The following is a 12,678-nucleotide window of genomic DNA, read 5'->3' on the forward strand; positions in this document are numbered from 1 at the left end:
AATCATAGTTCATAACAAAATTAATATGTTAGAACGCCTTTCTAAAAAATACAACATCAATTGATTGAACTTTAGTTCAATATAAAGGAAAATTGAACATGAGTTGGTAGAAGCAAATGCAATTGATAAATGGTCGTTAAGAGTAAAATTGTTATAAATATATTATCAACTTACAGATCTTTTAATATTTGATATAAATGGGGGATAAGGAACTATAAATTTGCTACGACACACCTTCATAACTATATACCCCCCCTAAACTTATTTAAAACGGAATAATTACCCCCTGTAACGCCGATGCCCACTCTCATATGGGAGAGTGACATACACTCTCCTTGCCACATGTGTATTTATTTGTTTTCTTTTTTTTTAATTTTTTCAGCTTACGTGTCAATTTTTTTTAAAATAAAAATAAAAAACTGAATTTTCATTAAAAAAAATGAGTTTTAAAACCCGTCTTTTTTTTAATTTGAAAATTTAATTTTTTTTAAACCCATTTAAAAAAAAAAAACTAAAAATATGGATTAAAAAACTGAATTTTCTTTTAAAAAAAGGATTTTTAAAACCCTTTTAAAAAAAAAAATTGAAAATTTGTTTTTTTTTTTAAAACCCGTTTTTGAAAAAGAAAAAAAAAACTGAAAAAATCTGGAAAAATGGAAAAATGGATTTGTTAAAAATATGGAAAACTTGATTATTTTTTTAAAGTGTCTTAAAAAATCTTAATTTTCATGATTTCATTTTCTTAGGACACTTTTATTTTTCAAATAAAATCCGGAAAAGTGTTTTTCTTGCCAAAATGTGAAAAAAATTGAATTTTTATAAAATTTTGAAAAAATTAATTATTTTCTTAACATGTGGAAAACCCGTTTTTAAAACTAAATGTGGAAGACTAGATTTATTTTCAAATTTTTAAGAAAATGCGATTTTTAAGGAAAAAAAAATTAAGTTTTCCCCTTTTTTATGTTTTCATCTCTCCAAAGAGAGTGAAACACACTCTCTTTGCCACATCAGCATTTAGGGGGTAATTATTCCGTTTTAAATAAGTTTAGGGGGTAATTTGGCAGAAAGGTAAGTGTGTGTCAAATTCGGGTATAGTTCGGGGGGGTAATGGTGCCTTATCCCATATAAATGGTTAGTAAATATATCTACCAAGTATGGATCTTATTTTACAAAATATAAACTTATGGGTCAATTTTTACATTTAAAAAAATTAAAATCATGATTTGAAATCCCAAATCATACCTTTTTTAGAGAATTTGAAATTTGAAATCATGATATGAAGTTAAAGTTGAAATTTCGGGAAAATTACATAAATAAACACGGATTTGAAATCAAAAATATAAAATCATGATTTCATATTGAATGGTCAAACGCCTACTAACTCATATTTCCTCAGGCTCCCAAAAGGAAGAAACTATATAAATTTTTGTTCTTTGGCAACCAAACGCGACCTTGGAGGAGGTGACAGTACCTGTCTATTTGGATTTTGGGGAAAGTTGTTTGATGCTCTGTTTCCCCGTCACATTGTTTATTTTCCGCATCCAAACGCGGCCTTGTTGTCCATAATTATTTTGATTCAGTCATGTGTTTCATGGCCATACTTTTCCCCTTTAACGTTATTTGATTCCTTAAGAACGGATGTACCGTTTACTGTACGTTGTTTAACAAAATTTAATATTTAGTAATTCTAATCTCCTCATAATCTTAGTTCAAACTTTATAGTAATTTTTAAAAATTATTTAATATATAGAAATTATAAATTTTATATTCTTACAACAGACGTAATATTATCTTCTTATTTTTTTTGGTTAAAACACGTAATATTATCTGATCACAGAAGCCACGCGGTCTTCTTGGATTTTAGTTTTGGGTCCCAACAAATTATGATAGGAGTTGAGTCTGTAAATGATTGTACCACATGGGATCAACTCTTAATTAGTGTTTATTAGGTGAAAGATTTAGGACATTTGTGGGGTTTTCATTATATTAAATCATTAAATAAATGAGATGATACTGACATTGTTTAGCTATCAAAAGAATAAGTTAGCCAGTAAAGGACGCAAAAATAGACTAATTATTTTAATAGTAATATAAAATGCAAGTTTGCCTATTAAAATTACATAGTAATTTGCTATTGGCTCGTTTTAAGAAATGTCAACTGTCTGACAGTACCAAAATACATTCGTCAAATGTACTGAATATTGCAACTGATTGTAAATCGACAACGCGCCTATCTTTTTGTTGGTAAAATAAGCATTTATTTATTTATATATATTATGCATCATTACAACTGGAGTATCTGGCATTACTGCTAGCATAAGATTGTTCTGGCTAAATAAGAGGGCTATAATCCAAAATACATAATGGCTTTTTTAGCCTAACAAACGAGTTGCATCTTTGTCAGCCTCCAACACTCTTATTAGAACAAACAAGGGGGGACAATGTGCCTTATGCCAGTAAACTGTATGCATGGTGAAGCGAAGGGCCGGAAGGGGTCATTCGAATTTCCTTCGCCTGAAAATTACATTATATATATATAAGATCAATTTTTTTTTTAAAATCTATATTAAATGTTAAACTTTCTAAGCTTCTTTTGTGCATTTACTTTTGTATGAATTTCCCCTCACATGGTAAATCTGTATAACACAGTATGTGAAGGTGTTATTGAAAGTCAACAATTTTCTTTTGGTTATAATTCTCTCAAGTAAATTGATAATTTTCACTCCCGACTTTTTTTCAAATAAAATTAATGTTCACACTTAATTTTAACTTGCGAATACTCGTTTTAAACTTCAACTTTTCATAATTTTTCCTTTTTTTTTATTAAAAATCTGTACCTTGAGAAGATTAGACATTGACTACTACTCGTGACTTGAGATCAAAAAGTGAATACATTTAGAAAGGTACAAAGAACTTTACAACCTCTAAAATGGGTCAAACGTTTTTTTTTTCTTCTTATTATCAAAAGGGAATAGAGAGGGTAAGAAGTAAGAACAATGGAGGGACTCGGTGGCGGATAGCTGAATTCCAGGCTATGATTGGAGAGAGAGAGAGAGAGAGAGGAAGAGAGAGATATTAAGGGCTTGATAGGTGAAGTGATGAAATAGGGGTCACCGGCACTTATTCCCTATTTTGTGTTGGTCTTTAATTTTTGCCCCTAATAATAAACAGTTTTTTTGCAGGGCATCTTTAATTTTTGCCCCTAATAACAAACAGTTTTTTTGCAGGGCATCAATTTATATTTTCGCATTATAATATCTCACAATTTATACCTGCATGACTAAACACAAAGTATAAGTTTGATTGCTAAAGGGGCCCATTAGAACAGCAATTTATTCTGTAATGAAATAGCGGTAGGTGTAGGAAAATTTTGGTCCATAAACTGAAAACCAACCAGCCAGTAGCGAAGGTGAGACGATATCCAGCGAATTGCTCCATGTCTAAAGAAAGAACCCAAAACACGTCATAGTAATTGGGCAACAGATTCCTGAAAATGACACTAATTGCCGCAAATTACATCTGGCCAGTTATGTACACCCCCTTTGATTAAGATTGAGCAACAATAATTAGTCAACCAATACTATACAAAAGAGAGCCTTCCAGAAAACCTTAATCGTCAACACTGAACCGATATGTCATTCTCAGGCATATAATCGTATGAGAAAGTCACCGACATTGGTACCAAACATATGCACAGTGCTCATACATCTCAATGGTTCAAATATATTTTGAAGCTAATTTGACTGCTGCGTTGCTTCGGCTGAGGTGAACATAAACACCCAACACTCTTTATGTGACTAATAAACTGTTGTTCATGATCTCTGCTACTTCTGCTAACAATAACCTTTTTTGCTATATCTTATAATTATTGTGCAATTTATTTACTATTAACCACGGTAAGTAAAATTTGTTCAACACCTGCAAACATATTCATTTTAAATTTTAATAGTTTGTGACATTTGATCTCTAATAATCTTGAGTTTGATATTATTTTTCTTTGTTTTTTCGAACTAAGAACGAGATTTTTATTTTAGACTGAAGTATCATTAACGTTTTGGTTTAATTTGTTTTTTAAAAGATCAATTCATGAATCACGATACTAAGTTCTAATTGTCTAGACCAAATTTGGTTGATAAGACATAACTTTAAGAGCATACCGAAATTACCGAACCACAAAAATCGAAATCGATAAGTAAAAAACCGAACCATACCGCATAATAAATTTAGTATGATATCGGTATAACATTCTTGAAACTGAAAATCGAATTCTTTCAAAACCGTACCAAACCGATCGATGAACACTCCTACTCGAGTTTGACAAATTGTGAGTATTACAATACACACCACAATCAAGCATCTCATATAAATTACAAATAGAGCACTATATTATCATGCCTGTCATATGCCGAATCACTCAATCATCGTCCTCAAGAACATTGCGACGCCTCTGGATCTGAGAAGTGGTCAGAACAAGCATGCAAGAAGATTCAGGCTCGGCTTTAAAAATCAAAAAGGATCAAAAAGTTGAGCAGAAGAGCGACTTACTGTTACTTTTGTTTGCTTCGTAGTTTGGGTGTTAATTTGTTCAAGCAGTTCTATAAGTTTCTGCTCAGAAACCTGCATATGTAAACATCATCCCACCCAAGGCAGTAAGGACACATAATCAGATAGAAGGAAAAGATTAAAGGAAAGAAGTAAATAAGAAACAGAACTTACCTTTTCTGTTATCTGCCCGTATTGGGCAGCTCGGAGTATAACATCTTCCACTCCTTTGGCTTTGTCAGGCTTCACAAGAGCAATTCGAGCAACTGCGCATACAAAAATGAGATCCAGACCACAGGTCATTATAATAAGTGAGGAGAAGAAAAAAGAGGCCAAACTTTAATAGGGACTTGCAGAATTATGAGCTAATATTTATAACTCCCAACCCACAAATCCCTGTAATCTCACACTATATAACTGCTTATAACATGAGACTGACGAGAGAATGGAATTCCGGAGATATTGCTTCATTGTGTTGTTATGGCAAGACAAAGCCGAAAAAACTAAAAAATGGAAAGAGCAAAGACTACCAATTTTTCTGGTTATAATCTTTGCAAACTAGAGCAATAGATCAACCATATAGAGTACCTACTTTTTTTTCTTTTGAGAAAGTAACAGCTGTATATAGAGTAACTACTTAAAAAAAAAATAGAGTGACAACATAACAAAATAAAGGCAATAACCAATTTCTTGGCCAAGAACTATTACACCCGACCATTAGATAAGACAGGATATAATATCCAGTTCTGCAAGAGAGTTAATGTTTTATAAGTAAGGTAAAATCTACAAGTGTTCATGTGGAGATTTTTAACAACCTCTACAGACAGAATGTCTGTGATCTACAGAACTCCATTTCTTTTTCTTGGAAGGATCACTTCAAGACAACAAATATGCATCACCAATCATGAATGAGCCTATATATGTTGAAGATGTAAAACACCATCATAAGGAAAAATATTTTTCACTTGTTAACTATGTTACTCGGACTCTTCAAAAATGGACACGGGTGCGTGTCAGATCCTCCAAAAGTAGTGCATTTTTGAAGGATCCGACATGGGTGCGGCTACATTTTTGGAGAGTCCGAGCAACACAGCTTGTTAAGCTCCAAGGTACAGTCAAACCTCTCTAATAGCGTCATTTGTCCGTATATTTTTTGGCTGATATAGCGAGATGCTGTCATAGAGAACATATAATATAACATAATACAAAAGTCAGTTCAAGGAAAACTAGGCCGCTATAGTAAAAAAAATTTTCCTTCTCTGTGAAGTGACTGAACAACTTTGGCAGTTCTTCATCAATTTGAGAGGGCTCAATTGCACTATGCCTTGATGTTCTGGCTTGCTGGAACGGAGATGGTAATTTTTCTGGTCACAGGGAGAGATGAAAGATTGTTCCACTTTGCATCCGGTGGACAATCTGGAGCGAGCTGAACCAGAGATGTTTTGAAGATAAGAGTATCACCTTTCAGAAATTGAAGATGAATTGTCTAGTGTTTTTCTATTTTTGATGTATTCATGAATTCCCCCAAGAGGCAGAGGATTTAGCTAGTATTCTAGATTGTTTATAGGGGTGTAGGTGGTAGATTTTGCTTTCTCTAACTGCTACTAGTAATTACTACTGAAAAGTACACCTTTGGTCTATTTTCTTTGTTGATAATAGATATGTTAACTGTTCAGAAAAAAATAGTGAAATGTTATTATAGCGGATGACTGTTATAGATAGGTTTAACTGTAAAACATTATACTTACTAGTTGACTGACTCCAGCACAGATTAGATTATGTAGTTTCAACTCGACAAAGAGAACCCGCAAAAATCAACCAACTTGCATGCAGATATATAAAGCATGGAGTATTGAATCTAGACTCGATCTAATATTCCCGCAGTCAAATTGGATCTCCAGATGGACTCTTTATGGGCAGAAAGGAATCAGAGATGTTTTGAAAACAAGAGCTGCAATATTCAGAAGCTCAAGATGAATTGCTTAGGCCTTTTTTATTTTTGGTGTAAACAGGAGTTACTAACACAAACTGAAGATATTTTTGTTGTTATAGGCAGTTCGTTAACTAGCTAAGGATATCAAGCCCTCTTTCAGAACATGTCTTATAAAGTGGGCAATGGTTTGAATGTGAAATTCTGGAAAGATAGGTGGATTGGAAATGAATTACTGAAGGACTCTTATCCTAGCATATTCCTTATTGCCAGCGACAAGGACTCCTCTATTGCTCAAAATAGAGAGGACAACACTTGGAGGCCCTTACTAAGAAGGAACCTAAATGACTGGGAGATCAATGATTTGATTGCTCTCCTAGCCACACTGGAGGTTTTCATCTTTACTGATCAGGAGCCAGACAGAATCTTATGGGGAAGTTCAAAGGAAAAGAATTTCACAGTCAAGGAAGGATACAATGTTTTGTGCTCTCATAATGGTGTGCTTGAGGATTGGCCCTGGAAGTATGTTTGGAGAACAAAAATGCCACTCAAAGTCTCCTGCTTCACCTGGACAGCTCTTAAGGAAGCAGCCTTAACTCAGGACAACCTCTGCAAAAGGAAAATCTCACTAGTTAACAGATGCTATCTATGCCACCAAAGCTTAGAAAGTGTCAATCACCTACTTCTTCACTGCCCTGTCACCTCTGATATCTGGAATTTGTTCTTATCAATTTTTGGATTATCTTGGAACCTTCCTCGGACCATTAAGGAGGCTTACACTAGCTGGATTTTTTGGAGAGTTGACAAAACCATCAAGAAGGTCTGGGAAATGATCCCAGCAGTCATCTTTTGGGTCGTGTGGAATGAAAGAAACCGCAGGTGTTTTGATGGGTTATCAACTCCAACACATTCACTGAAGGCTAAATGCTTAGTTTTTTTGTTTAGCTGGAATTTTCTTACTCCTGTTAATAGCATTGACAGTTTTTTGGACTTTGTTAGCTCCATGGTACTAGTATAGCTTTAATGTAATGGAGACTAAAATGTTTTTTGCTTCAAAAGCCCTCTGGCTTTTGCTTCTGTATTATGGCACCTTCCAGTTGCCCTATATCAATGACAACATCTTACTTCATCAAAAAAAAGTTAACTAGCGAAGGATATATGAACCCTTTTTGTAAGTGAACACTTTTGAGGGGGACTACACATTCTGTGTAGTATACCTGTGTATATTAATATAAATGTTATCATTATCAAAAACAAACAGTTCTATATTCACACCACATACAACAAAAACGGAACACAAGACTAATTTCACTCGTCGTGATACAACTTTCCCTATATATATTCTTCAAAACCAAACTTAGGGCAACTTTTCCCTCAAGAAACACCACAACATACATTCTTAGTTGTAAAGTTGAATTGCTAATATGTACAAGAAGCTATGTTAACATTGTCAAAAAAAAAAAAAAATATATGTACAAGAAGCTAAAATGGAAAATTGGGACAATCTGGTATTGTCAAAATCTGGACAAACAGGGGGACAGGCTATGCTATTCTACGAGCAAAAGGCAGAAAAGGGGGCATTGTGTCACGCCCCCAAATTGGCGTAAGACGTGGTTGGCACTCGACCTAGCAAACTCGCCGAGTGAACCCTAATTTAGTTGATTGAATACTATGTAACATGCTTTTAAGATAAAGAGGCACACTCATAGTAATCCTGAAAAAAGAATGTCGGAAATATATTAAATCATGTCAGGTTGAATATCTTGGGAAAAAAACCCACTAGCTAAGTCAATGTCATGAGCCTCTAAAAGAATACTAAAAAATCTTTTAAAAAAGAGAAGTCTTCGGCACATTTCCCAGAATACTTGTCTGAATTGACTGAGTAACCTCTCCCATGAAATGAATAGTCGAGAGCTGGATACTGATCCTAACTGGTGACCTGGGCTTAGTGGTATCTGTGTCTGCATCCAAAAAAGAAGTGGGCCCTCGCGGGCTAAGTACCGACTTACAGGGTTCTCCGAAGTCTTGTGGAGTATCCCTAGATGGTGGAGCAAGACATACCGAGGAAAACATGAATTACAGAGAAGTACGATGATTTGCAAATTCATAACTAAATCTGAACTGATACTGTAACTGAATCTGGCAAACTGAGAATTTACTTAAAACCGATATCTGAAAATATTCTTAAAACTGGTTTAACTGATAAAACATTTTCTAAATAGATTTCACACAGTGCCATGCGTACGTGAAACTGTCACCATGTACAGGGAAATGTCAGTCTACTCTCCCACCGCAAGTATTTTTCAGTATTCTTTTAGAGACTCGTGATTTTTACTTAGCTAGTGGGTTTTCAGATACTCTGTTTCAACATGTTTTGGGAGGCATACAGGCATCTTTTCCAGTATAATTACTGTTTGTCTCTTTGACTTAAAAGTATGATTAAATAGTATTCAGTCAGCTAAATAAGCGTTCACTCAGCAGGCCAGTTAACTAGGTCAGGTCTCAATAACACCCCCTACTCCCTGGTTTGGGGGCATAACACAAGGTCATTTTATGTCTATGTTGTTCGGACTCTTCAAAGACTTGAAGCAGATGTCTTCAAATCTTTTGATTTACTTAAATTTATAAAAGAATTACATACATACTAGTATTAGAGTAAGTTTATGTAAGTCATGAACTGAAGTCAGTGCATAAACCTTATGAGTCGAAAAGATATACCAATTGTGGGGGCTTGGTTAACCCTTCTAGAAGACTTAGACAAGTTGCATCACTGGAAAAGACTTTTAACATTTACTTAATGATGTTGAGTAGATTCTAAAGACCAGCAACTACATAAGAAAGTGTTTAATTTATCAAAATAGTGTTAACTTCAAAGAAGATGCTTCTGAAGTTTGTAGACTCCTACCGTGGATTAATCTGAAGATTCAAAGAGATGAAATAGAATATTAAGAAATTAACTACTCCACCCAATCTACCAAGAATAGATATACATATATCTAGATATAAACACGAAATTAAATATAAAAAACAAGAAGCCAGTTCTTAAGCCATACAAATTAAGACATCAAATATTTGGAAAATAGTAATTCACAAAATGCACCTACCTCTAGCCCTTGCTTCAGAAGTCAGAATCTGAGTAAGCATCACTTGCCTTCGCTCATCAGCCTCCCTACATCAATAGCTTCTATAGTGGATATCAAATATTGAAAGCGAAAGCTACATTACTAAGGATGACAACGTTTCGAACAAATGAGCTACAAGAAAATAAACCTTTTAGCTTCATCCTGGGCTTTCTGCTGGTCAGGGCTTTGCTGACTTCCTCCCTATTTGCCCAAAACTATTTTTAGTGAAGATATTGTGAAGTTCAAATCTTGACAAGGTATAACAACTCAACTCCAAAAACAGAAAGTATAGATACAGAGATCACTATTTACCGCGCCCTGTTGAGCCATGAGCTCTTGCATTCTCCTTTGCCTAATAGCTTCCAATTCTGGGTCAGCCTACAATTATTACCAAAAGAAAAGGAATCAATCTCTCATCACAGACCAGATCATAAATTTTCAAGCTTCAGTTTTTATTTTATTTTCTTTTGACCAAGTAAATGTATTTTCATAAAAGTATCAAGGTAACAAGCTTCAAAGTTAACCACTGATTCTAACCTACGTTGCTCGGACTCTTCAAAAATGTTAACGGGTGTGTGTCGGATTCTCCCAAAGTAGTGTATTTTTGGAAAATCCGACACGGGTGCGGCATCGAAAGTGAAGAGTCCGCAGAACTTAGATTCTAACAATAGTCCAACAATAAAGCTTTGCTAGAATTGATAAACTAATTTAGAAGTCAACAAACAAAATCCTTATGCATTACAGGTAAAACCTAAAAAAGAAATCAAAGAAAATGCAATTCTTTACCAACTTCAGCCCAAGTTACACTAAGCCACTGTTCCCACTACAGATTCATACAATCCCAGTTATCTTTGTCCCAAAAAAGTTAGAACAACCCTAAAAGTTAACAAATTTAAGATGAATATCGAAAAAAAAAAAAACATAACTCAATATAGATGAAATACAAGAATTTGACATAAAGCGAGTAAGGAAAACAAAGAGAAGTAACCATTTTTGGAACTGCTACAACCCTAAAGAGAAGAAATAGTCTTCAAGATTACAAAAATGGCATTCATCCAAAATTGTATTAAGAAAAGCGTACAGAAAGAAACAGGGGGTATGTGAGATTACCATCTTTTGGGAAGTAACGAAGTTGTAGGAAAAATATGGGAAAAGAAGAAGAAGAGGGACACACAGCGTTTTGAAGACGCGATTTTTGAGTGACAACCCAACCTCTTTGGCACTTTGTTTTGTGTTCCTTTTGTACAACCAGCCCAACCAAGGGCGCAATTTTATACATTTTTTTGCGATTGCCCTTCTTTTGGGGTGGTCTTTAAATTTTGCTTCAAATTTGCGTATTTAAACGCCTCATTTTCGATCTTTAATGTCACGTAATTCAACTAAGACTACTACGGCGACAACTCGCTTCATCGTTCTTCAAGACAACAATTTCACGATCTTGCTATGCCAAGTCCTAAAGCACCATTTCTTATCTTAAGCAAGGAATAGTAATTGAAAAATAAGAGAAATTCTTAGAATAAACTTTTTATTATACACGATTGATTTTGCTTGATGGTTACATAAATGAATAATCTATTTATCGGATTTAAAAAAGATGTAAATAATAATTATTATACAAAGTCCTACATATTTACTAATAAGCCCATGAAATCTACAAATTGTTATTCCAAATGACTTCCTCAAATCCATGAAATTCTAAAAATGGTCTTCCAAGGGAAACCTCCCTATATCTCTAGAATCTTCCCATAATATCGCTCTTATTTACGTAATCATTCATTAATGGCAAATATATTGAACAAGCACGATAACATGGTGGGTCCTGGAGGAGTATAAAATAAGTTTTCAAAGCTCAAACCCCCGCTCAAGCAAAAATAAAAATAATTTCGCAAGCGCAGATAAGTATGAGATCCGCATTAAAAGTTAAAGTTTCCAAGGAGTAAATTTTTCCTAAGACATAGTTTAGTTAATCATCGTTAGTTAAGCAGATAACAAAATTATGCCCCATATAGCAAGGATTTCCTTAAGCGCATAAACTTCGCCTTATAAGGCAAAGTTTAAGTTATGCCTTAAGGAAAAGTTCCATCTTTGAAAGATACTTTTTTTATTTTGAAAACTTTTTATGGGCCATACTTTTTTTTTTTTTTTTTGTAAATTTAACCACTTTAAAAGTAATTTTAGACACTCACAAGATGTAAAAAATTCACGTTCGGAAGACATATTAAGCAAATCCCAACTTATCTTTAGAAGTTTGACTTGTCACAACTAAACTTAAAATGTAGTTGTTGACATCAAAAATTTGTGGGACTCTACAAGTTGAGTCCAATATTTGTTAGGACTTGGAGGCTATTTTACCCTCTAGTTCACGCCTATATAAAGGGACACATATTCCCTTAAAAAGACATCTTAAAAATCTCGGTGAGAAACTGAAATTGCCTCGAAATGTTGTAAATTGGATATTCACCATGAGATCAAGGCATCAAATAATGTCTGGCGTTCTTGGAGATCAAATACATCGGAGAGAAGAATCAATGGAATAAACAGATTTGTACCCGCAATATTCATCAATAAAATCTCAATTTCAACATATTTTGTTTGTGATTTGCAGTTATTTTTCCGCACATCAAAAAATTGTTGCAAACAATAGCTTGTTAAGATTAAACGTTGGATGAAATTAAAATATAAAAATTAATAGCTTAAATAGATAATTGAAATCAAATGTAATCGAATGATATAACTTAATATTTTTTTTTTTTGGTTAAAAACTTAATAGTTTAGTTACAACTTAGATTGAATTTAGTGAATTAATATTGAACATAAAATTAACTTCCAAGAAACCATAAGAATTGGCAATAAGTTAAAGAAATTACATGAAGTTATTTGTCTTATTTTTTAAGTTATTAATTTCATTTAACTTGGCCAGTTACCTGCAATAATTTTTCAAAATTGATCTGAAAATATTGATACTAACTTTTGCACTCTCATATATAGAAAGTTAAGCTTGTTCATCATTTTCGGATTATAATTCATGTATAATTGGTTTGGAACCAAATGATCCTTAACAAAGTTACATGAAACATTAGGTGT

At 33.7% G+C, this 12,678-nt stretch overlaps 1 protein-coding gene across 3 annotated transcripts; it reads right to left on the reverse strand.

The window, feature by feature from the left end:
- Nucleotides 1–4,162: 4,162 nt before the first annotated feature.
- On the reverse strand, nt 4,163–10,844 carry LOC132042893 (uncharacterized). 3 transcript variants are annotated; one of them, XM_059433403.1, is made up of 7 exons: nt 10,705–10,844; nt 9,907–9,972; nt 9,743–9,795; nt 9,577–9,641; nt 4,717–4,808; nt 4,546–4,617; nt 4,163–4,453 (listed from the first exon to the last, which is right to left on the reverse strand). In XM_059433403.1, exons 1-7 carry the CDS (start codon nt 10,705–10,707, stop codon nt 4,415–4,417), a joined length of 390 nt encoding a protein of 129 aa, XP_059289386.1. In that variant the 5' UTR covers nt 10,708–10,844; the 3' UTR covers nt 4,163–4,414. The 3 variants fall into 3 exon arrangements, with proteins under 3 accessions (XP_059289386.1, XP_059289393.1, XP_059289390.1); XM_059433410.1 differs by having other exon boundaries at nt 10,723–10,824; XM_059433407.1 differs by lacking the exon at nt 10,705–10,844 and adding an exon at nt 10,583–10,673.
- Nucleotides 10,845–12,678: the final 1,834 nt, after the last annotated feature.

The sequence above is a fragment of the Lycium ferocissimum genome, chromosome 2, assembly GCF_029784015.1.
Source record: "Lycium ferocissimum isolate CSIRO_LF1 chromosome 2, AGI_CSIRO_Lferr_CH_V1, whole genome shotgun sequence".
NCBI classification, from domain to species: Eukaryota; Viridiplantae; Streptophyta; class Magnoliopsida; order Solanales; family Solanaceae; genus Lycium; species Lycium ferocissimum.

Bases quoted from the DNA above. Each gene is read 5' to 3' on its own strand.
- LOC132042893 (XM_059433403.1), bottom strand. The intron at 9,642-9,742 runs GTTTATTTTCTT...CTATTGATGTAG, and splicing joins GCCCAGGATGAAGCTAAAAG to GGAGGCTGATGAGCGAAGGC. The intron at 4,454-4,545 runs GTAAGTCGCTCT...ACCACTTCTCAG, and splicing joins CGAAGCAAACAAAAGTAACA to ATCCAGAGGCGTCGCAATGT.